The sequence below is a fragment of the Mustela putorius genome, unplaced genomic scaffold, assembly GCF_011764305.1.
Source record: "Mustela putorius furo isolate JIRA1106 unplaced genomic scaffold, ASM1176430v1.1 tig00003859_pilon_pilon_pilon, whole genome shotgun sequence".
Lineage (NCBI taxonomy): Eukaryota > Metazoa > Chordata > Mammalia > Carnivora > Mustelidae > Mustela > Mustela putorius.
Window position 1 is genome coordinate 17,977,133 of NW_025422011.1, and position 26,856 is coordinate 18,003,988.

The window sequence follows — 26,856 nt, forward strand, 5'->3', positions numbered from 1 at the left end:
TGGAGGTTAACATAGTATTTATAACAGCAATAAAAATATCTACAAAATTTTTGGATATAAGAAGGAATGAACAAGCAAAAGAATATTTAAAAACTCTATTATAGGATATAAGAACGATTTGAATAAATTTCATATTTATTAATGAATCAGCACAGAGTATGTAAATAAGTCAACAAGTGCTTTCTACAAATGTAATTCTTTTTTTAAATTTAACTTAATTTTTTTTCAGTGATCCAAGATTCATTGTTTATGCACCACACCCAGTGCTCCATGCAGTACGTGCCCTCCTTAATACCCACCACTAGGCTCACCCATCCCCCCATCTCCTCCCTTCCAAAACCCTCAGCCTGTTTCTCAGAGTCCACAGTCCCCCATGGTTTGTCTCCCCCTCCAATTTCCCCCAACGCAAGTAATTCTAATCATAATCCTTGCATGATATTTGGGGGAGTCTGATGGCTTCTGCAATGTTTATGAATGATTAATAACTCTAAATACTCAAGGCAATTTTTAAAAATAAGAGCAGGCTTGGCAGGGGTGGGAAATAGATGGCTTTATCAGATATGAAGATATATTCCCAAACCACGGCATTTAAATAGTGTGACAGTGAACAGGAATAGACAAATGAAGTAATGAAATCAGAACACCGAGGCCAGGCACATGCTTACTGTAGGGATTTGGAATATTACAGAGGTGGATTTACAAAACAGTGGATAAATAACATATTAGTAAATAGCAGTACAAAAAGTTATTTCATTATATAAAGAATAAGAAAAATAAGTCTTTCCTTCAGACTCTATGAAAAGTCCTGATATCTTAAAAGATGTGTGGTAGATAAGACTATAAAATTAATAGTAAAAAATATGGTAGAATATTCTTTTTACCTGGAGATAAGAAAATTTCCTAAAGAAGCTAGACCAAAAAAGCCAATACCTTAATAGGAAAACGATGATGGGCTTGATGACATCAAAATCAGACACTATTTGTTAATTGATAAAATTAATAGGTTATGGACAAGAAAGAGATATCTGGAGTGTTTATAACTGGTAAAGACTGATTTATAACTGGCACACACATAAGAAAATCTTGAGATTTGGTAACAAATAAACTGGAAACTCAGCCAAAATAGATCAAAGTTAGAAATTCACACACACACAAAAAAAACCAAAATGACTTTTTAGTAATATAATAGTCAATGTCATGAATAAATTGATTAAAACAAAACAAAACAAAACAACTCCAAAATATTACCTTACTCCTATCCATCTGCAAAATACTAGAAATTCAGACAATTTGAAAATCTGGTGAAAATCTAAGGGAATTTTGGAGGGACCTGTCAGTTTTATGTGAAATCAAGTATGCATATAAATAATTCCAAACCTGAGTAAAATACTCCTGAGAAACCCTTAAATATGGTTCAGAAGGTTACATGTCCAAGATTTCTAATAAGAGATTTATACAGGTGGAAAGAATTATTGTAGGCCTAAATATCCACCCAAGGGGACTACGGCACTTAAATTCAATGAACTATCATACTAAGTAGACAGAAGAAATTATCTAAATGTGGTAGACTTCATGGGTAGATCTCTTTCTATATCTAAAAAAAGTAAAGTGGGTAAGAGATAAAAATGAGTTATCACATAATATCATTGAAGTAATTTTGAAAAAAGAACATTTAAAACAATATTTTATGTGTGTGTATGTGTGTGTGTGTGTGTATTTTTTTTTCCCCAAATAAACATGTGGAAAAACTTCTGAAAGAAAGAGAGTCGGTGCTTTTGGAGTAGGTGGGTAATGGAATTAGTAATGAGAAATAATGAAGAAAAGATAAAAAGGGAATCATATGTATCTACAATGAAAGTTTGTTGTGAATCGAGACATTTGACGAAGTCTGTTCACCTGAGTTCTAATAGAAGATGAAGTGTACATTAAAAACACAGTAAAAAAAGACTTTCCAGAATCACTGCATTAGAAATATGCCTTAACCTTTTTGCTACCTGTAATAAAATGAAAAGTCACACTTTATCAGGAGACTTTTTTATAGGCTCATAGAGTCATTAGTTAATAGAATTTCATCCTGGATTAAACCTTAGAGCTAAGCATTTTGTATTACAGATGAAGGATGTTTCACGACAAAATTTGACATATTTTTTGGAGATCAGTAGAGAGGTATATTTGCCGGTATGGCTACTTTTTCTCTCTCCCTAAGAAACAGATACATTCAAAGTGCTTTTTCACAGAGTTTGGCGGTACCTTAAAGAATATCCAATATATCCCAGCACTAAATGCTTCACTGTATTAAGCTTCTTATATGCTAAGGAAGCCAATAATACTGTAGCTGCTTCAAGATTTCTTCACAGGACTAGTCTAATATTAATGACTCTGATAATCAAAATTTATGTGTATTTTATGGAAGTGCTCTTGGGCATTGTTTATTCAATTATGCACTGTTCCTTATACAAATACACATGTGGTCAGCTATAATTAAGTTGATTAGCAAATAAGTTTCTCCACCTTGATGAGTAAGTAGAGATTCTCTCATCAAATGATGAAAACCATCCTTTCCTTTAATGTGGTTACTCGGAGGTTCAAAGTTTTCAGTTCAAATGTTAATAGCTTCTTTTATCCTCATTTTCTGGTATTAATACCCATGATCTACTTTCTTATATTTTTCAGCTCTTTCTTTTTTGTATGTTGTATAGCAGGTTCACCATACCTAAACCTTGTACTGTATATCAACAAGTCCTTTTTTTGGAACTCAGTGAGGAACTACTATATTGAAGAGTCAACTAATGTCTCAGTCAGAAAACCGTTTACCCATAGTGATTTTATCAGCCTGTGACTAACCTCAAACACGATAATGAAGGCCAATCGAGCAGCAAGGATATGCCAGTATTGTAAGGTGAACTCATAGGGTTTGGAACTCCAAGGGGGACCTCTGTAGTCTCGGTACCTAAAATCCACAAGACAAAGATTTGAGGCATAGAGATTAAAGTGCGAAGGCCCCACATGTTTTTAATTTGCCAAAACCCCAAAGTGTCAGTTGAAATGGGCTCATCAGCCTGTAGAGAGAGGAGATGGGAGATGAAAGCAAGAAGAAAAGATAGCTATAATTTATAATGAAGTACCTGCAATAACCAGATTTTCCCATACCAAGCTCGCTCAGGTCAAAGAAGGATAGGCTATTGTTGACATATCCCTTTAAACAACTGGGAGAAAAGAAAAGCATCATGTAATTCAGAGTCATAAGTTTCTAGTTCAATTTCTTCATTACACATGACAGGATTTGGTAAGTGCTGTTATTCCTTCCATTTTAATTATAAATTCCTAACGACTCAGCTCTCTGATTTTATCTCCTCACTTCCATTAATCTATAATTTTATCTCAATGAGACAGAATCTTGTCTGCCGTTTCCCCACACTTCATTTACCTCCCTTTATTAAGTGTTTACTATGTACTTGGCATTGTGTTAATTATTTCCCATGTGTTAAGACCCTAAAAATATAAGTTTTATAAATATATATGCATATCACCCTATCTGGCTAATTGTAATTAAGCATCCAATTGATCAACATGTGTCTTTGTGATTTATTAACTTATTCAATACATATTTATTGAGAACCTATAATTTGTTAGAAAATTCCTAGACAGTTGGTATTTGACAAGGAACAAAACAGATTGAAATCCCTGTCCTGGTGGTGAAGTATTAAATTGTGGTCAGAATCAACTTTTACCATAACCTTAGAACATATATATTATTATCTTCATCATATAGATTAAAGAACTAAATTTTACAGAGACTAAATAACTTCCTCCTAAGACTGTATTTCTCAAAATTTTTGATCTTGACTAATCTTTACATTTTTAAAAATTACTGAGAATCTCAAGGAACTTTTTACAGAGGGCTATATGTATTGGTATTTAGCACATTAGAAATTAAAATAGAAATTTAGAAAATATTTATCTATTAATTCATTTAAAATAATTTATCACATACATTAAAAGTTGATATAAATAGCACATTTTTAATTTAATTTTTTATTTTTTATAAACATATATTTTTATCCCCAGGGGTACAGGTCTGTGAATCACCAGGTTTACACACTTCACAGCACTCACCAAAGCACATACCCTCCCCAATGTCCATAATCCCACCCCCTTCTCCCAAACCCCCTCCCCCCAGCAACCCTCAGTTTGTTTTGTAAGATTAAGAGTCACTTATGGTTTGTCTCCCTCCCAATCTCATCTTGTTTCATTTATTCTTCTCCTACCCACTTAAGCCCCCATGTTGCATCACCACTTCCTCATATCAGGGAGATCATATGATAGTTGTCTTTCTCTGCTTGACTTATTTCGCTAAGCATGATACGCTCTAGTTCCATCCATGTTGTTGCAAATGGCAAGATTTCATTTCTTTTGATGGCTGCATAGTATTCCATTGTGTATATATACCACATCTTCTTGATCCATTCATCTGTTGATGGACATCTAGGTTCTTTCCATAGTTTGGCTATTGTGGACATTGCCGCTATAAACATTTGGGTGCATGTGCCCCTTCGGATCACTATGTTTGTATCTTTAGGGTAAATACCCAATAGTGCAATTGCTGGGTCATAGGGCAGTTCTATTTTCAACATTTTGATGAACCTCCATGCTGTTTTCCAAAGTGGCTGCACCAGCTTGCATTCCCACCAACAGTGTAGGAGGGTTCCCCTTTCTCCGCATCCTCGCCAGCATCTGTCATTTCTTGACTTGTTGATTTTAGCCATTCTGATTGGTGTGAGGTGATATCTCATTGTGGTTTTGATTTGTATTTCCCTGATGCCGAGTAATATGGAGCACTTTTTCATGTGTCTGTTGGCCATCTGGATGTCTTCTTTGCAGAAATGTCTGTTCATGTCCTCTGCCCATTTCTTGATTGGATTATTTGTTCTTTGGGTGTTGAGTTTGCTAAGTTCTTTATAGATTCTGGACACTAGTCCTTTATCTGATATGTCATTTGCAAATATCTTCTCCCATTCTGTCAGTTGTCTTTTGATTTTGTTAACTGTTTCCTTTGCTGTGCAAAAGCTTTTGATCTTGATGAAACCCCAATAGTTCATTTTTTCCCTTGCTTCCCTTGCCTTTGGCGTTGTTCCTAGGAAGATGTTGCTGCGGCAGAGGTCGAAGAGGTTGCTGCCCGTGTTCTCCTCAAGGATTTTGATGGATTCCTTTCACACATTGAGGTCCTTCATCCATTTTGAGTCTATTTTTGTGTGTGGTGTAAGGAAATGGTCTAATTTCATTTTTCTGCATGTGGCTGTCCAGTTTTCCCAGCACCATTTATTGAAGAGGCTGTCTTTTTTCCATTGGACATTCTTTCCTGCTTTGTCGAAGATTAGTTGACCATAGAGTTGAGGGTCTATTTCTGGGCTCTCAATTCTGTTCCATTGATCTATGTGTCTGTTTTTGTGCCAGTACCATGCTGTCTTGATGATGACAGCTTTGTAATAGATAAATAGCACATTTTTAAAGAAAAATAGTTTGTATGTTCCAAAAGATGAAGAGAGGAGAATGACATCCTTTGATGTCTTCCTTAATAGAAGATAGCTAGATTCTCATATTTATTTCTGCATTAAATCTGGTTGCAGTATGTTGTTTTGATTGAAGAATAAGTAGATAATTACATAGATAAGTACTTTAAAAAAGGTATTTTAATAGCATTTCAAGTAATTATTGATTTAAAAAAACTTTTTAAAAAAATTTCTTTTCAGCATAACAGAATTCATTGTTTATGCACCACGCCCAGTGCTCCATGCAATTCGTGCCTCCATAATACCCACTACCTGGCTCCCCCAAACTCCTACCCCCTGCCCCTTCAAAACTCTCAGATTGTTTTTCAGAGTCCATAGTCCATAGTCTCTCATGGTTCATCTCCCCTTCCAGTTTCTCTCAACTCCCTTCTCCTCTCCATCTCCCTATGTCCTCCATGTTATGCTCCACAAATATGGGAAACCATATGATAATTGACTCTCTCTGCTTGACTTATTTCACTTAGCATACTCTCTTCCAGTCCCATCCATGTTGATAAAAAAAAGTTGGGTATTCATCCTTTCTGATGGAGGCATAATACTCCATAGTGTATATGGACCACATCTTCCTTATCCATTCATCCGTTGAAGGCATCTTGGTTCTCTCCACAGTTTGGTGACCGTGGCCATTGCTGCTATAAACATTGGGGTACAGATGGCCCTTCTTTTTACTACATCTGTATCTTTGGGGTAAATACCAATTTACCTGCAATTGCAGGGTTCTAGGGAAGCTCTATTTTTAATTTCATAGGGAATCTCCACACTGTTCTCCAAAGTGGCTGCACCAACTTGCATTCCCACCAACAGTGTCAGAGGGTCCTCTTTCTCCACATCTTCTCCAACACACGTTGTTTCCTGTCTTGCTGATTATTGATATTTTTCATTGACATTACATCAAAGTTCTACCCGTGGTCATTTCTTAAAGTTTAATTGCAATGTGGAGCCTTAAAGTATTAATAAACGTTTCATATGGATTTTACATTAAAATCCACAGGTCTATCTTGTATTTCAAATTCATATTTTATCCATGCATGATATTGTGACATTAAATATGGGTCACTTGGGAAATAGTTTCCTAAATTATGCAGATCTTCCAAATGTTGTTATATTTCTACAATGAACTATGAAAATCATAATGGACTATGAAAATCACCACTGATTTTTATCAGGAAAAAAATCTGTAAGTACTGGGAATCTTTCAAGTTCAGTGGTAGATTAAATTATCCAAAATTCTGATTTTTACTTTAAAACTTGAACTTTCTTAATGGCAACAAATACTGTCAATTATTTCCCCTAAAATGACAAGCTAGTTTTGTCCATTTTTAGAAGAGTGCCTCCTAAATACCCAAGTCTGAATAATAATAGTATATATGGAGATCATTATTTCATGTTAAAAAATTTTGTTTAGTTTGCAAATCCAACAATCATGCAAGTGTTTTTCTCTGAGATGACCATCCCCATACTTAAACATGTAGCAGAAGACCTTTGTCACACTTTGCATTTTATCAAATGGAATACTGAAAAGATATTTATTCAAGGGTGGAGATCTGATAAAATTAACAATCGTTATTGCTTCATCAAGGGCATCCTGAATTTTATTACTGGCACTTTTTAAATGGTCGTTCTACAATGGTGAGGAACACAACCATTGTTAGTACTTTTTGGTACCACTGCCTTCAGTTACATGAAGCCACGGGATCATTTTAACCACTATCACTTTTTTTTTTTTAACCATCTGTACAAATGTCTATTTGGCAAAACAAACAAATAATATCTTAGTATTATTAAGAAAATAATCTGAAAGAGACCTTTCCTATGCTGAGAATCACTCCCCAGGATAAACAGCTGTTAAAACCTGGATCCAAATGTGCATCTATCTCATTCTAACCCCTGAAGTCTAAAGTGCAGCACCACACTGGTTTCACTCCCCTCCCCATCCACCTCAGAACCCATGATTTATCATCCCAATTGCTCTCCTGCCAATACCCTCCTCTTCACTGCCATTTTGTCCTTTTGCTATTTTGTTTGGGAAATTTATGATCTGAATGAATCTACTCCAGTTTAGCTGCTAAGGATAACGGGAAAAAATTAAATAACAGGATTTAAATTTAATTTTAAATTATTTAAATTATTTAAATTTAAATTTAAATAACAGGGCCCTATGAATGTGTGGTTCCAACCTCCTCCAAGCCCTCCACATATCTTCTTGAAGTCATTCTACATCTGGTCACTGGGTATGGAGAAGGCACGGGTGCTATCTCCATTAAAGGCAGGACTTGAAAAGTAAACAGAGATAACCGACCAGTATCATTTCCACCTGCCACTAGGTGGAAGCAAAGACAGTAGCAAATAATGCTTCTAAGGAAGAGGGCTGCCCAAACCTGCCTACATATTATAAACCCTTGAAATCTGCTTCTAGACTATTTTGAATTAAGAAAAAAGGGACCTTTTTTGGTTTTTCACTGTTAGTACTAAAACCAATTGACTTATATGGTCTTTTATAGTTTATAAAATGTTACTTTTAGACACCATTTCTTTTTAAAAAGTTAGTTAATTAATTAATTAATTTATCAGAGAGAGTGAGAGAGAGAGAGTGAGAGAGAAAGCACAACCAGGGGGAGCAGCAAGCAAAGGGAGAAGCAGGCTCCCTGATAAGCAAGGAGCCTGGCGTGAGACTTAATTCCAGGACTCCAAGATCATGACTTCAGCCAAAGGCAGATGCTTATCTGACTGAGCCACCCAGGCGTCCCTAGACACCATTTCTTTATTACAGGTCCAGACTGATGATGTGTCTTTTAGTAAAAGGCAAAGATAAAATTTGAACCTAGGGTGTTTCATTTTAAGTTAAATTCTCTTGACAAGACTCCAAAATGTATTTTATGCCCTTATTACTTCTCTTTGAAAAGCAGATATTTATGATCAGAAAGGCATTTATTTTAGTGTTCTGAGAAAAACATCAGTTCATCAGTGGAGCAAAGGATTGATTTCATCTTAAGCCACAGCTCAGACTCTTGCGGCACATGCATTGCATCTAAATAAGACGCATGCCCAAAGCTGCTCCTGAGGCAGGAGGGCAAGTGGCTTCTCCCATCACTCCTTCCACACCTAAGGCTAATCTCCAGCTGAAACTCTGATTTCTGTTCCCCAAGTCTAGTGCTCTCTTGCACTCTTTCTTAATATTTGCTTTGAAGAAGGAAAGATGTGAAAAATCCATTTCCCCTTAAACAGTGCTTGTAAACTGGGTGATTTTGTCCCCCAGGCGATATTTTGCAATGTCTGAGGACAATTTTAGGTTGTCACAATCTGGGGAATAGGGAGGTTGCTAGTTGTATCTACTGGGTAGGAGGCCAAGGATGCTACTGAATATCCTACAATGCATAGAATAGCCCCTACCTTTCCCCCAGAATAGAATGATCTCATCTAAAACGTCCATAGCACAGAGGTCAAGAAATGCTGTTCTACTGAGGGTTTTGGAGGGAAGAGGGTTGGGTGGGCCTGGTGGTGGGAATTAAGGAGGGCACGCATTGCATGGAGCACTGGGTGTGGTGCATAAACAATGAATTTTGGAACACTGACGATAAAATAAAATAAAATAAATAATTTGAAAATAAAACAAAATGCTGTTCTAAAGTATGGACTCAAATTTTATTAACAAAAGACAAAAGTCCAGGGCAGCATTTCTGCACCTTAAAATCCCTAGTTAAAAATCCCTTTTGAAGAAAGGGGCTCCTGGGTGGCTCAGTCCATTAAGGGTCTGCCTTCAGCTCAGGTCATGATCTCAGGGTCCTGGGATCAAGTCTCACATCGGGCTCCCTGCTCAATGGGGAGTCTGCTCCCTCTGCCTCCTGGCTTGTGCTCTCTGTCACTATCTCTCTCTCTCTCAAATAAGTAAAATTTTTAACAAAAAGAAAGAAAACTCTCCTGTCATGTAGCTGACATTTCCTTCATATTTTGTATTTCCTTGCAAACTAGCTTTATTCCCTGAAGCAATTTGATTAACCAGTGTGGTCCCAACTATATAGTCAGAAGATTGCATTGGACAATTTCTAACATCTGTTCCAGTTCTGAATTTTACTTCTAAATACATTATAATGTTTTTAACATTTGGATACCAGTGATGCATTTACACGTATAACAGAGAGACACTTTAAAGTTATTTGCATAAGAAAACACTGTCACCCTTTTTATCCCGCTTGATTTCATTCAATAAGCATATTGTAAGTACAATGATCAAAAACACTGCCCTTAATGGTTACAGAACAGAACTTCCCAATGAGTTCCCATTTCAATCACAAACATAAAACATATCAGAAAAAAGTATGAATTTCAACCTTACTTTTCACCATACTCAAAACGACTTGCACAGGGGCCGTATTTGTATTCATAGACAAAACGTGGGATGTAATCAGATGTAATAGCGATTACAAATGCATTGGTGATCACGGCCAGTATACCAATTCCTTCGAGAATGCCATACCAGATTCCTAGGGGGAAAAAGAGTAGAGATAGGGAATGAAATGGAAAAAAAAAAAAAATGAAAACCCTTTCATGACTCTTCTTTGGAAAGAGTGTTTTTACTTCTACTGGGGCCATGGCTTTGTCCATTATTTACTTTCTTAGTATAATATCTCACTACAGATCCAACATTTACTGAATACTTTTCCACTGAGGGAAAGTTGACCCCATCTAGAGAGATCTGAAAATGAAAATATCATCAGGAATTGTTTCAAGGACCTTTTAAAGTAAAAATATAAAAAAGTGTCAAGATCTGAAGATCACTAGCAGACTTTTCCAATTTGGTATACATATGTACAAAAAAGCTTTTGAAATTATATACAGTATCTACATACTATTGGTTCTAGTCAAAACTGATGTTTCAAATAGGATTAAACTTAGCTTTAAATATACGGATATTTAAAAAAAAAAAAGTCCTGGAAAGAGATATTCACAAGTGCTAAAAAGCTGAAGGGATAGCATGGCAACTTCCTCTCTGCCAACCCCTTTCTTCGTCTTTCAAAATCTTTACTATGTTTCATTATATTGAGTCGTAATGAACAAAATAAAAATACAGAAGACATAAGATATAAAATGTCATGAAACAAATCAGAATTCATAAAAATATTCGAATTCATCAAAATTTAACACTTATTTTTATAAAAGTAACAATATTTGGTGAAAAGAAAGCAATCACCAGGGAGAAAATATTTGCTTCACAAAAAATGGACAAAGTGTTATGATATAAAATGTACAAAATGTCCTAAATTTTAAGAAGGCAAGAGAAAAATGGGCAAAGAATACAAATGAGTAATTTGCTACGAAAATGCAAATAATTGATAAATATATTAAAATTTTTTCAGTTACTAGTATTTGGAAAAAGGTCCTCCAAAAAATAAGATTATTAAAAAAAATCTACCAGACTATAGAAGATTTGAAAGTCTTAGACCATCCACTGCTGCTTAGGGATTGTGGAAACCAGTGAACAGAAACCAACATGGTTGTTTGATGTATGACTTGTTAGAATATTTGTGGTGATTAATCTGATATCTTTTAAAATTAAAATATCAGTACATTTTAATCTAGCAGGCCTTCTTTTTGGGATCTATACCTGTACACACACATTTCTGGATATGTGATACATAATACATATAATATCGAAGTCTGTGTCTATATTTATACCTATATTTGTCTATTGCTAGATTTATGTATGCTTATTCCTGCTTACAGCGGGAAAGCTAAGTAAATGACCTAATCTTGAGGAAATAATCTAAGTATGTAAGAAGATGTATGTTCACCTCAGTGTTGCTTCTTATAGAAAAAAACTGGGGCTATGTAAGCATCTCTAGTTAAGGGAATGATTTTTTTTTAGAAATGTCATAAAATGTGCCATGGAAATTTGTGGAGGAACTATAAAGAAGGAGGCAGAGCTATGTTTATTAACATGGAAAAACATATATGAGATCGTTTTTAGTGATAAGTTAATGAAATAGCATGTTTAATGTAAAATACTCTCAACTAAGTTAGTGTTCCTTCCATGATTTTGTTAATCAAAACTGCTCTGTTTTGTTATAGTTGGAAGGGAGTCCCAAGAATGGAAACCCATACAGGGCTGAGATCAAGGCTCTTGGCCTCAGCAATGCAAAAGCCATGTGATTTCTGCCTCTTACCTATGTCAGTTGCTCGAGCCGGCAGAGGCCTCCGCCACTGGGTAACAAATTTGTATGCGTCCAGCCTGATCTCAATGATATTGTTCAACAACGCCAAAAGAGGGGCCAGAGGAAAAGCCGCAACAAAGATGGTGGTAAAACCAAACTGCAAAACTGTAAAGGGAGAGTGTTGTAAAATTTGTAACATAAACCGTATCGTTTCTTGAATGCTTTCTTGGTGCCCTCTGAGGGGCTTCCCATAAATCATCTTTAGTCCTTTCAATATCCCTACAAGGTAGATATGCTCATCATATTTTGCTGTTCAGATAATTATAGCTCATATGTGTGAAGTCAGCTTGCCAAAGTGTGCATAGCAAACAATGTGAAAACCTGCATTTAAACTTTGATCTCAAAGGATTAAAAGTTTCCATGCTTTCCATCACTCTACCAGGCGGCTCGAAGGAAGAGCGAATAAAAAAGTCAAAGAGGTGGCCTTGAAGAAAACCTCTATGGGACACAGGACACCTAATCTTGTCCTTTCTCTTTATGGAGGAGACGACTTTAAAGGCCAGAGAAAGAGCAAATGTGAAGACAACACACAAAGATTTTAACAGTTGGAGTGAGAATCGGGCTTCTCAAAGAAGCTAAACTCACACCATGTCTGTGCAAAGGTTTATTGCAAGAAATAATCATCACTTTATGTGAGCAGGGTGGTGTATTTTTGATATAGGAATGGGTTCTGATTTATTTTGTTCCTTTAAAAAGATCTGCACTAAAGGTAGATGTTCTACTATGAGAATACCCTCCATTCTGGTCAAATGGGACAGTTGACAAAGGACAGAATTTGTGAGCCTTTCAAGGACATTGTTTTAATATCTTCTCTAGTTATGTTGAGAAAAAGGTACAGAGGTATTTTAGAATGCTTGGGGTTAGAAAGGAGAGAGATGGTTTTCTCTCTTGAACCAAAGCCTGTGTGAAGGAAAAAAACAAAACTGTACTAAAAAGGCCAAATAGCTGCGCAGAAGTTTCTCTCCTTACCCATTTCTAAATACTCATCCATCAGCCCATGAATATTCATGGGCTGCAGGTTCCAATCATTTTCCCACTGAGGAATCGATGCATCTTGTATTCCCCGCTTGATTTTATGTCGTGACCACCAGTTCTGGATCAACCTACATCACAGAGAAGACAAGAGGCTTTTGAACTCTTAAAAGCATATGGTGAAAAAAAAAAAAAAAGCATATGGTGAGCAATTTATAGTGTAATAAGGAAAGAGAGATAAGCACTACCTTGGGAGTACACTAGGCATTTCTGGGAACGGGGGGTATTTACATGGTCTCAACTTCCAAGTTTAGGAGGCAGGAATAGGCTTCAACCTTCTTCGACCTTGCACACATCTACCTTTGTATCTGGGAATTAATTCCCCCCATACTTACGTGCTTCCTGATACTTAATAGACAAACACCCATTTGTAGGATTCCTTCCCTCTACCCCCTCAACCTCTATATGCACTTAAACTTCTATGTTGCCTGTTATGATTACATCTGAGCCCTTCATTACTCATAACCCCAAATCTTCTGGATTGTGCTCTCTGAACATGAGTAAAATCATGTTCCATACCAAATAACTGAGCCCTAGATTAGGTTTCAAGAGATATAGGTTCTAGTCTCCACCCTACAATGCACTAGCTGTGTGACTTTTACTAAGTCTATTTACCTCTGTGGTTCATGAAGATGAAGGCTTTGAGTATTAACAATTACATTTTGCTACTATAGTGAACAATAATTTATGGCAATGGATCTGTGCCTGGGTCCATTTAAAAGACTTGGAATGGAATTAACAACACTATTTCCCTAGCTTAGGGGCAGTCTTGAAATTATGTGACCTTGAAATATCCCATCGTGGGGACTTCTGGGCAATTATTTATTTTAAGAGTTAGATGAACATTACCTCCAGAATGAAGTGAATTCCAAAATGAATCCCAACTCTCAATATTAATTAATCATGGACCTAGAACTCAGTGGGTATTGGAAGACCAACCAGAGACCAAAATGTCAAGTAGTCAGTTCCTCACGTAGGTCCCATGGAGGTTGCTTCTGGGGTCTCATGGAGATGCAAAAGGGGCTGGGTGCTGAGATTGAGGCAGGCCTGCTTGGTTTAATTTTATTTACTTCAGCCTGCTTAAGATTTTACTTTAAAAAAGAGAACTGAGTTATAAATGTTTCAAAATTATTGCTTTATTGACTGGTCCATCCCTGTTGGATTCAGAAAAACACCAACAGGATGTCCCTTACCATGGTACGTTAGGGATCTGATATACACAATCCAGGCTGACCACATGGGCAAGGTCATGCTGAAAATGTGTTATCCAAGGTGCATGCTATGTACAGAGGCACATAGGCAACTGCAACAACAAGAATCATTCTCAATAGTATAATGACGACTACCCCATCTTGATGGTGCTTATGAAGCTATTTCATTCACAGCACGTCAGATCCTGTGGTGGGCACTTCCTACCTAACCTCCTCAGCTATTTTCAAGTGATGTTTCCAAATCCTGTGTCTCAAACAGATAAGCCAGGGATAGGAAGGGATACAAACAATGAACTGGGCTCCCTAATCCCTATGCTCTCTTCATTTACAAGAGATATTTATTTTTTTCTGTTTTGGATACTGTATAAAAATCTCTTTAAAAAAGTGTTTTGTCATTTATTGATGAGGTTTAAAGATCACTGGGCATTTCTTGTAATCTCCTCCTTTATTTTATAAATAAGAAAAATAATCTCACAGATAGGTCAAGGAAATTACAAGCATCTTCATTTGGCAAGAGGCAGAGAAGGAATGTGAACCAGGTCTCTGTGATTTCATAGTCCAAGCTCTAAGACTGCCTGTAACTTACCACAATAGTTTATGGCAGATTTCAGGGTAAATATCACTTCTCCAGCCCTAAGGTCTCTGCTCTGGAATGTCCTGAGACCATTTGTTGGCCAGCAAGGAGAAAGAATCACGGCATAATGAGATGACTAAGCCTAAGCTATTTATATCTTCACTTAGAAACTCCTCAAAATAGTCTTGCTTTTAACCTTGGTTAGGCCTCAAAGCTTCCATCAGACATTGTTTTACACAAACTGTATTTCAGTGTATTTGGAAGAGTAATCTATGTTATTAGATGTTAGAAGTAGGCATTCAACACTCTTCATGTCAGCATTCCAGAGATCATTAAATCCCATCAAAAGGGACAAAACAGAATGCTACTGTTTTGTGAAATCAATCCTGTTCTAATGACTTTTTTTTTTCATGTAATAAAGAGTACAAGACCTCCTTTATCCAGAAATTTATCTTTGTTTTATTCTTTTTTAAGAGGGGAAGCATAAATGTCTTTGTTAAACAATGACAACCTTGGTCTTTTGATTGCCGGAAGAACCCAGAAAGTTATTCTTCTCCTCAAGAATCTATACTGTCAATAGTGATTTAAGAATAGCAACAAACACTTTAATGTGTTGAACAGAGTACCAGGTGCTCGACACCCACTCTTTTGTTTAATCCTCATAAGTGTTTGCTCAAGGCACATATAGCCATTGATCCTCTTAGAGATGTGAAGACTGAGGCTCAGAAAGGTCAACTAACTCACACATGGTCGCTCATTTAGTGAGCAGAAGAGCAGGAACTGAATCCACCCCTGTCTGTCTAATAGGCCCCAATTCTTAAGAACTATTCCCACTACTTCTTTTTTTGGAACTATATATAAGGTAAGTTTAAAAATCAAGTGCTCACGGATATCCCAGTTCCATGAAGTTGTTCCATATTTGCTTCAAAAACATGATAACGCCCATCTGGAGGCAGAGGTCTATCAAACAGCCACTGGGATGACACTGAAACACAGTGACAACAATGGTCTTGCTCTTCTCGGTTGGTTACATGTCCCCACCTTCACACTATACATCCAATTCTAAAGCTAGCTACACAATCTCAGTGCATCAAGAAAATAAAAACAAGAAAGAAATAACATGTTGAAGGACACCTGATAGGGAAGTTTCCAGTAATTAGAATGGAATATTGATTGGAATTATAACAGCAATAAAAACAAATCTTTTTATTATTTAAATTCAATTAGCCAACATATAATACATCCTCAGTTTCAGATGCAGTGTTCAATAATTCAACAGTTGCCTATAACACCCAGTGCTCATCATATCACATGCCCTCCTTAATGCCCATCACGCAGTTACCCCATGCCCCCACCCACCTCCCCTCTAGCCACCCTCAGTTTGTTTCCTAGAGTTCAGAGTCACAGTTTGTCTCCCTCTTTATTACTTCCCATTCAGTTTTCTCTCCTTTCACCTATGGCCCTCTGTGTTGTTTCTCATATTCTACATATAAAAAATCTATCTTTTAATGAGCACTTACTATCTATCAAGCTGTGTATTAGGCATGGTCCCATTTAATGAGTGCTCAGGAATACTGTGTATCTATTAACAACCAGGAGACAGAAAAATGTTTGTTTATAATATGTTCTCCTACAATAACCTTTTTGAAACAGAATAATTTTAAATGTGTAGAAAATTTGCAAGGAAAGTACAGAGAATGCCCATACACACTTCAGCCAATTCCCTCCACTGCCCCTTATGTTATCAAGGTTATTTGTCAAAGGTGAGAAGCCAACATTATCTGATGTTTTCGTGAGTTTAGACTGTGTCTATGTGTTTTGAGAATGGAGGGAGATCACAGATGTAAATTTCACCACATCCCTTCAGAAGTTATATGATAGCCACAGACATCACTAGTGACATAATCTTCATCAGTGCTTGGTACACTGTTTGCCAGGTATTTCTACTGTAAAGTTAATCATTTTTCCCTTTCCCTATTATTTTCTGAAGTGAATCAAATCTAGCCTATTCTAAAGATAGTAGGCACATGTTAAGATCTATATCCTGGAGAGGGAATATCTACCTATACTAGAATGTATTTTTAAGTGAAAAAAACATGCCACAGAATGCCTCGTCAGTATGATCTCAATTTTGCCTTCCTTGTGCTCCTCTGCTTTTTCAGATGTCCAAAAATGGTTAGAATTAGAAACCCCCCCAAAACAAAAATGTGATTACAATGAAAATTGCAAATGACATGTTTTGCTTGAAAACTTTGTACTGTAGAGGATAAAGCGTGGGTCTGTCTCTTTACAAATGGGTTCATGTCCTCCTCATAAGAACAATAGTCACTAGAGCTTTGATCCTCAGTTTCTATTTCTATCATATTGGTACCAGTGGGACTTCAAAGGGAACAGATAATTAGGACATGAAGAGCCTGGTTTTCCGGTTCCAGCCCAGTAATTTAAAACTCCCTAAACTGAGTCAGAGAGTAAAAGAGAAGCTTGCCAGTGGTAATTTTTATTGTGTAGAGAAGTCACAGTTCTCCCATTGAAGCATGCCTCTTCCTTCTAGGATGAATTTAGGACCCCCTGAGTTATGCCACATATATATGATAAATGGGTTCCATAGAATGTCTGAGACAGAGTAATTACTAAGCTACAGAGGCATACATCACAGCTGCAAGATGAAATGCTTCATTTTTATAGAGAGACTGAAAGATGTCAATTAACATGTATAAGGTCATACAATGTGGACTGCTGACATGGAATTGAAAGCCTTGGTCTCCTGCACCCCAATCCTCTGCTCTTGTACATAATGCTAAAGATGAATTCTATTTACCCAATATTGCCTTGAAGGGATGGTTTAGCAAAGCATATTATTGTGTAGAAAGAGAAAAAAAAAAGACCATTATTGAACCATCTGATTGGCTCATTCTCCACAATCATAGGCCAAAGTGGGGAGGCCGACGACAGACAATTTTGTTGAAATTGAGACTTCATGGCTTGGTGATTTATAGGGCAGAGAAAAGGATCCAATAGTTTTTGTGGATCTGCCCTCCTCAAATAATGGTTCTCTTGAGCAAAATTCAGTCCTTCGATACTCTAAAATTCATTTGGTAAGAGAGCCTATACTTAGAATAAGTAAAAGGGCATCGATGGGTGTGTGGGACACCCAGGCTTCCATTCCTATTGCACACCCAAAATCATATGACTGTGGACAACCCACAGCTGAGTGCCTTCACATATTTTTCTCATTGGCTCTTCCTGAGAATCTCCTAAGATGGGTGTTGGTATCTCTATTTTGGAGATGATGAAGCCCAGTGGCAGATAGGACCATCAGATTCTGACACTGATGTTCTTTTCACAGGAGCTATGTTTACTCTAAATTCGATTTACATGTGCAAGTCAGCAACCACTCAGCATTCTCTCATCAAAGTCAATTTCCTTTATATTCTCAGTTTGCCTCTATGTTATCCCAATGGTGACTGGAAAGCACAGTGTTCAAAGTGCAGCCTCTGATGCTGGGTTGGCTGAATCTAACTGATGACTTCATCAATTTATGTTTCTATAATTGTAGCAAATTATATAACTTGTCTAAATTTCTGTTTCCTCATCCGCAAGATGAGTATAATAGTAGAATTTTTGCATTAACATATGTAGAGCAGTTAGGAAAAATTGCTGAAAGGTGCTGGTGTATAGTAAGTACTCATTAAATATTAATCATTATTAACATGTTTATACAGGTTTACATAAAATATTTATGTGAGATATTACATGCAGTATAGTATGAGGAAAAGTCAGTATAGCTAGTTCAAAATGTTTTAAATAAAATCAAGGTTCATTTTGCTTTCTTTATAATGGCTATCATTATTTGTGCCAGGGATTTTTTTTTTTTTTAAAGATTTTATTTATTTATTTGACGGAGATAAAGAGAGCTAGAGAGCATGGCGCTGGGGGGGTGGGTGGTAGGGGCTGGGGGATGGCAGAGGAAGAAAGAGAAACAGGCTCCCTGCTGGGCAGGCAGCCTGATGCAGGGCTCAATCCCAGGATCCTGAGATCATGACCTGAGCTGAAGGCAGATGCTTAACTGACTGAGCCACCCAGGCGCCCCTTTGCCAGGGATTTTACATGCATGAGCCCAATTCTATCCACCACTCACCAGTCCTACTGAGATAGTTACTCTTATCACAGTTTACAAAAGACCTAGAGATATAAAGATTTGGGTGGGGCAGAATTAGAATGCAGACTGTCAGACTCCAAGACACAATACTTATTACATAACATGGTTATGTTCTTCTCTTTGGGAGTATCAACATCATCAAGAAAGGAAAGGGACTTTTTCATTTGTATACCCCATATTACCCAGCAGAGGCCTAGAATGGAGTATGTGTCAAAAATGCTTGCTGCATGATTGAATTCTGACGATCAGTTCTTATCTTCCATTATGCATATTTATGTCTACAATTCTAGAATTTCTAGGGTCTATCAAAAACCCACGTTTCTTTTCACTGATTTAAAAAAAAAATCTTTTGGGAAAATGTGGCCATTGTGTGTGCCATAAATATTGTGGAAAATGTCTAGGATGGTTATGAAACATATTTCCTGACACCAGTACTGGAATAATTTCCCTGGAACTTCCAAAGAAGAAACATGACTTCCAATAATCTTACCCTTAAGAGTAAAAATATCCAATTAAACAAAAGTATTGGTGACGGCAGTTTCTAAAATGGCATCGATAGGCATATCCATCCACCTGTTCGCCACAGTACCCTTGCTAATTCCAGTCAAACATTCCTAATAAAAGGTAAGCTTTGGGTCCCAAACCAAGTACATGAAAGCCTTGTAGACAATACAGTCATACTTGTGGGCTATGAGTGAAAACTGCAAGTTTGATTGGGGACTTTCTGAAGGCCTAAAATTATTTAAGGCCCTCCTCTGTTCTTGTCTAAGAGGAGAATACTTATGTGGTTGTGGAGACAGAGCATTGATAACTATCAGTTACAAACTATACAGTGCCTTCCAAAGTCCAGGGGTTGTGCTAATTGTGTTACACAAATTATCTCCTATCTATAAACAACTTGCAACCCAAGTATTACTACTGCTAGTTTACAGATGAGGAAACAGATATTCAGAGGGATTAACTTAAGGGCAAAGAATTAATAAGCAGCAAGGTTAGCAGGTGAGCTCAGGTTTCTATGATGTAAAGCATCTTATTGAGAAGTTTTAGGCTTTCTCCATGTATTTCAATCAACTAGAAGGCTCTAAGGAGACAATATCAACGAGGGCTCTCCTGGGTTTGGTGGCAATTTTTAGATAGAATGGAATTACCTCTTTTCTCAGGGAAACTTCTCTTAGCGTCTTTCTAAATTATGACCTCTTACTAATATTACCACATATTAAATTGGATTTTACATTAGAATAATCAAAAAGATTTTGAACTACAGGAGCAATAAACAATCTGACCAATGAGATTGAACAGAGTCCAGAAGTAGATATGATTTCAAGATGTAGAATGATGAATCAATGATAAATAATCAATCAATGATAAATCAATCAACGATAGATCTTGAAATCTTATTTTGCCAAATGATAAAAAATGTATTATTAGTTAAATATGTAACTGCCAGCTGAGGTGGGGGGAGAATCTTGATTACTCTTTACACAAAAATGAACTTCCAATGCACCAAAGATGTCAATATTTTTTTTTTTTTAAATTGGTGAAAAGTACAAGCATGAGGGTTTTTTTTTTTTAATTTCTGGAATGAAAAACACATTTTTGGCATGATATAAATGCCTGAAGTCATTAATAGTAGTGATATTTTAAATGAAAAATGCTATAGAGTTTTTTTTTAATTATCAAAACAAAATTAAGACAAACAAGGAAATGAGAAATATTATCTGCAGCAAATTTGTAAGGTTAGAGCCTAATGTTACTAGTTTACAAGTTTTAGGACAGAAAAATTTTTTATAATTTTTATAATTTTTAGGACCGAGAAAAACAGTTTAATTGAAATGAGCAAGGATAGCACATACACACAGAAACAGAAAATATCCAACAAACATATGAAAAACACTCTTCATCTCACTCAAAATGAAAGGATCTGAAATCAAAAGAAGGTGTCTTTTAGATGTTATATTGGTGAAAATTAAAATGTTTCAGTTGGCAAAAGTCTGAGGAAGTGGGCTTCTAGACCACAGGTAGGGTCTATAAGGGTCTTGCATTTTGCATTTTATAAGGTCTTTATTTTATAAGACCTTTATAAGGTCTTGCATTTTATAAGGTAGGGTCTTGCATTTTGGAGTACCGTATGTCCGTCTCAGTGACAATATACAATCTGTTTAACCCTGTGTTCTAGCAATACTAGACCTTTTGTTCCCATGACATACATATTTAAAAATTAATTTAAAAACCTATAGGATTTGGAAGATATACATCTGCATATTTATAGATTGGTGTTTCAAATAAGATGTCTTTTGATGAAGTTTCCCAGCTTAAAAGGAAACCTAACATATTTAAAAGTTTAAAAACCCATGGAATAGATTATAATAATTCCTCCAAAATGTGAAGTCCTTGGATCTAAATTTCTGAGCTTTGTGAATGGAGGAAATGGGTTTGATAGAAAATTAAAGAGCTGAGGTCAGGATTTCGAGGTTTAACCTTTAAGATCACAACTTTTTTTTTTTTTGGAAAGATGTAGTTCCTTCCTTTCTGAACCCATAAGAACTGTCTACAAAAAATGTGTCTTCAGCATGCCTGAAATTCCATATACCCCCCTTCTCTCTCTTTCCTTCCCCTCACTTCCCTCCCATGGTCATTGGCCCATATCCACACCCAGGCCCACATCCACCCTTACAAGGTTACTTACTTCCTCCAGTCTCCACCGGTTAAAGAGTTTATTGTAATTTCCTGGGTGGCCTACAAATCTGTAAAAAGCCATTTTAACTCATTAGCATTTATGTGGGATTGACTGAAGAACATCTACTAATGCATGGGTTGGTAGACATAAATGTTCACTGGTGCATCTTGTCCCCAGACTGTAGACTTTCACCATGCTGACACATCAAAGTACCTGACTTAGAAGGAAAAAGTGGCTTATGAATTCAATTCTCACCCCCAATGGGGGTGATAAAGTCCAGACAAAACAACCGAAGGAAATTTTCCACTTTCACCTGTAGATCTTTAATGTTTTGTTGACCTAGCTAATGAATATTAATGTAATGTACTGAGTTGTTTAGTTTAAAATGGTTCTAGTTTTAGTATGTTTCCATGGCATTGGCTGGAGCATTAAGCATAGTTTATTTAATATGCTTCCATTGTGCAGGAAACGTAGGAAAAAATGTTGACGTGATAGTTAGGAGAAGTTTCCACACTAAGGAACTATATCCCAGGGTTGTACAAAAATCATTTCCTATTTAATAAAATCATTACTCATGATCAGATAATCATAATCCAACCGAAGTACGGCACACACACTTTGTTTCTGTATGCCTACTTTAATTGGTAGTGGCACCTCAGAGCCCTGGACTTAGAAGTCATGGGAAGGCTGAGTAGCAGTTTTCCAAGGCCGGGGACAAGGATTCACCACCTCTATTAACAAATTGGCAATGGAACTGTTGGCAGTCTTTTTCACTCTACAAAGATGATGTCCATAAAGTTGACTTACCTCCCCAGAAAGAAAGCAATATAGAAGATAGAACTATTTAAATTAACAAACTGGAAGAGGAACATCTTCAAAGCAAAGCTGTTTTCCCATTCAGATTCTGTTCGAGGATATTCTAAAAGGAAAACAGGGTGTGTTTACATAAAGGAGGTGAATAACAAGAAATATGGAGAGAGAATCAGAAGCCCCACATTTCACTTCTGGTTCAGCAATTTACTGGTTCCATGAGGCACTCAGTGTCTCTGAATTCTAGGGTCTGCATCTGCAAAACGTGAATGAGAGTATACGCTGTGCACACATAGTTGATAAAAGGATCCAATGATACAATCTTCACACTTCCCCCACAACTACAAAAATAGGATGCCTGTTATTAATAATATCTAAAGATTTTCAGGATTCTGTCTGCTGTTGTCATTTGGAAGTAGCCATGTACATTGGATCAGTCCTGCACTCAAACTGCCTATGCTTCAATAAGGAACGGAATTGTCCACAGAGTATTTTGAAGAATGGGTATTTTGCACAGACTCAAGTAGAATGGTAAAGAGGAAAGAAGGCTACCTTAGTCATAGAAGCTGGGCTCCTATCTCAACTTTATACCTAATTTTCTGGTAATCTCAAGTACATCTCTCTACATTTTTTGGCTAGCAGTTTTAACATTTATGAAACAAAGAGTTTAGATGAGGTGATTTCAAGAACTTGTCTACTTTCACATCTCATGTTTCTATGACCCTCCCATTTTTTTTTTTTTTAAAGATTGTATTTATTTGACAGACAGAGATCACAAGTAGGCAGAGAAGCAGGCTGAGAGAGGAGGAAGCAGGCTCCCTGCTGAGCAGAGAGCCCGAGGCGGGGCTCCATCCCAGGACCCTGAGATCATGACCTGAGCTGAAGGCAGAGGCTTTCACCCACTGAGCCACCCAGGTGTCCCTGTTTCTATGACTCTTAAAACAAAATGATGCAAGGGACTGAATTAAGATGGCAGTGTAGACTGCAGTCTCTGCTCCCGCCCAGTATCCAAATGATGATAGAGGATCTCTATGCACAGCTAATATATATTTTCATATAATTAAAGAATTCAAGGAAGAAAACAGATTGGATCTGATTTAAGGAAAAGGTTGCCCAAAATGGGTGCATGATCCAGTAATAGAATAGGAACAGGTCCTGGAGGATTCCAAGCCCAACTACAATATGTGACAGAAGTGACAGGGGTCTGTGGGCATCCCCAAGGCTGACTTGGGTGGGCACTCAGGAGAGCAGCCAGGAGAACCCACATATCCTCAGGGTTTTAGTGGGCTGTATTTTCACTATTGTTTTCATTCCAAACAGTTTGTGAATTTAGTATAAAACTTATCTGGAAATGAGAATATGGATTTTAAAAAAAATCCCCGTTGTGTAATTTGTTTTTGGATCTCCATTTCTGATTTTATTGCATCATGATCCACAAATGTTCCTGTGTGATTTCTGCTTTGGAGCAAAAAAGTTGTTTTCATTTATGGTCAGATTACTTGGATATGTTTTGTCTATGTATTAAGTATTTGGAAAGAATATATATACTTTGGTAAGCATACAGTTTATATATATTTAAAGAGAAGATTGTTAGTTTTTTTTTGTTTTGTTTTTTTGTTTTTTGTCAGAGAGAGTGAGCACAGGCAGACAGAGTGGCAGGCAGAGGCAGTGGGAGAAGCAGGCTTCCTGCTGAGCAAGGAGCCCGATGTGGGACTCAATCCCAGGACGCTGGGATCATGACCTTAGCCGATGGCAGCTGCTTAATCAACTGAGCCACCCAGGCATCCCAGATTGTTAGTTTTGACATCCAAATATTTTATATCGTGGCTTATATTTGAGTATGGATTTGTCAGTCCTTTCTTTTGGCATTTCTATTATGTTTTGCTTTCTATATTTTGAAGATTTATAAAAGATGTATAGAAATCATGTTACACTGACCTGGCAGACTGTTGTATCTCTCTTTCCCATTTAAACAGATATAAAATTCTGGTTTGCCTAATATTAATATGGTGACATCTGACTTTATCGTTACTATTTTCTTGATATATGTGCTCTTGTTCCTGAATTGACCTCTATTTGACAAAACTGAAACTTGATTGTTTGGCTTAATTTGCTTCTTGGAATCCATGTTCATTTTTTATAGATAATTCATATTATAGATTCGTTAGTTCTTTATTATAAATAATTTGTCATTTGGACCATAAAACCAAACTGAAAAGAACATCACTTTGGGTCAAATATTATATGTTTTTTCTCACATAAAAAATGTGGTAGGATTAAAACTTTAATTTTTTTTGTGACTTTCAAAAATAAAATATTTGGCTAAAAATAAGTCAAGAAACATAAAGTTTATAAGCTTCTTTAAATAAAAAAATGTGTCACCTCTACCAGGAAGTAAAACCTAATTTCTAATTTGAAGCACAAATTTGCACAGTCTAAAATTACACAGAATACAATGCCATACATATTTATTATATATATGGATTTATTATATATATGGCTGCCTATAATTGGAGTACCTTTGATGGCCGAGCAGATTGATACTCAAGTGGGGTACCTGGGCAGACTCACCAGGCACTACATTTTACTATGATGAAGTCAGAATGGTGGGTTGTGGCTCCAGAATTCCCTTTCACCGGGACTTGAGGACCAGTAGGGTGAGGATGGAATTGCAAACACAAGCTACGTTCAATTCAGTGCCAAGCAGATGGCAGTTCCAATGGGCAGCGTATGTATTCATATATTTATTGTGTTTGTATGTATTCATATTGAATATTTATTATGTATGTATTTATAAATATTCAAATAGTAAACATATATTTATGTCTATATACACATTATTTTAAACAAAATATTATTTTTGTTAATTTAAATTAGTATAGACCATTCATTATTAATTAATAGTTATGAATCCATAGGTACTATGTCATGAGTTATACATGGAAATGTCAAATACCAAGTGCAAACTTTGGTGCTCCTGGTACTTAACACAAATAACTTCTAGGGGCGCCTGGGTGGCTCAGTGGGTTAAAGCCTCTTCCTTCAGCTCAGGTCATGATCTTAGGGTCCTGGGATTGAGTCCCACATCGGGTTCTCTGCTCAGCAGGGAGCCTGCCTTCCTCCACCTGCTCCCCCGCCCCCCGCCTTGTCTCTCTGCCTTCTTGTGATCTCTGCCTGTCAAATAAATAAATAAATCTTTAAAAAAAATAACTTCTGGGGGGCGCCTGGGTGGCTCAGTGGGTTAAGCCACTGCCTTCGGCTCAGGTCATGATCTCAGGGTCCTGGGATCGAGTCCCGCATCGGGCTCTCTGCTCAGCAGGGAGCCTGCTTCTCTCTCTCTCTCTCTCTCTGCCTACTTGTGGTCTCTGTCAAATAAATAAATAAAATCTTTAAAAAAAATAACTTCTGTTTCCCATTATTATGATCCTCCAAATAATTTCCTCAGATTTGCTTCCATCCTCGGCATAAAATACTTTAAAAGCAAATGAATATAGAGAACCAGAGCTAGAGGAAAGCTTTCAGACAATCTAAAGTGCTTCATTATCTAGCAGAAGAAACTGCAGCTCAGAGGGTTTAAGAACAATGCAACAGATCATTCCCACTTTCTGAACACTTGTCATATGTCAGACAGCCAATCCTCAGCAGTGGTGAAACAGGAAATGCTATCATTCTCATTTTATCAATAACAAAATCTGAGACTCAAAAAAACAAAAGCAGAGGGAGAACAAAAGGAAGAGAAGCAGTGGAAGGAACAGGAGGAAGGAAACAAAGAATGGAGAGAGAACACTTGCTCACAGTCACAGAATTTCCAAGGGATATAACCACTTATTTCCAGAGCCCGACTTAGGGCCCAGTTCTTCCCTCTACAAACTTTGGTGCTCCAGCAAATGCATTATAGGGGGAAGCAATTGTGGAATGATATAGTTATTCCACCATAATTAAGTGAACTCTGCCACACCTGGGTTTAAATTCTACTTATTCAACTTAATTATCTTGATTTTCAAATTCGCACACTAGGGACCCTACTGTCGTAAAATTGGGAAGTCAATAAAACAAAATCAATGCAGAGTGTCCAGCATAGTGCCTGGGATCTGGTGAGTTTTCAAACAATAAAAGATCACTGCTCAAATAGCTCTGTAATCAAAATTTTGTTCACAAACCAAGAGACCCAAAACCAAGTTTGAGGATGGAGAAAAGGCATTTTAAGACACATAAGGTCTCAAGAAATTTCCTTTCCAGGCAGCAAAGTAAGGAATTAAGCCAAGACAAAAGAACACCGATGGATCCAAAGAGTGATACCCTACTGAGAGAAATAAAGGTAAAAGGATTTCCTAGAGGATGGGAGAGAGGAAGCATAGATGCAACCAACCACAATAAGGGTGGGCCCTCGAGAGTGGAGGAAACAGTAGGTTCGGGAAGGGGAACTCTAAGAAGAAAATAAAATGAGTAGCCTACCTGATGGTTTTGTATGTATTTATAGATTATTCAGAGTTGAAGCAGAAAATTTGAGATAAATTAAGAAAGTATGGAGAAAATTAAAGAAAAATGTGCTATTATTAGCTTCATGAAATTATAAAGATTGTATAAGAAAGGAAACAATCATAGCATATACCA

General features: G+C 36.8%; 1 protein-coding gene across 3 annotated transcripts in view; it reads right to left on the bottom strand.

Annotated features, from left to right (window-relative positions):
• Window positions 1-26,856, bottom strand: part of ANO3 (anoctamin 3) — a 412,327-nt gene that overhangs the window by 4,505 nt on the left and 380,966 nt on the right. For all 3 annotated transcript variants that reach the window (XM_004755876.3, XM_004755877.3, XM_013057935.2), the window contains 8 exons: window positions 22,240-22,351; window positions 21,442-21,499; window positions 15,484-15,581; window positions 12,749-12,882; window positions 11,732-11,884; window positions 9,904-10,051; window positions 3,126-3,206; window positions 2,845-2,950 (listed from right to left, as the gene is read on the bottom strand). In XM_004755876.3, coding sequence (XP_004755933.1) covers window positions 2,845-2,950; window positions 3,126-3,206; window positions 9,904-10,051; window positions 11,732-11,884; window positions 12,749-12,882; window positions 15,484-15,581; window positions 21,442-21,499; window positions 22,240-22,351 — 890 coding nt within the window. The remainder of the gene's footprint in view (window positions 1-2,844; window positions 2,951-3,125; window positions 3,207-9,903; window positions 10,052-11,731; window positions 11,885-12,748; window positions 12,883-15,483; window positions 15,582-21,441; window positions 21,500-22,239; window positions 22,352-26,856) is intronic.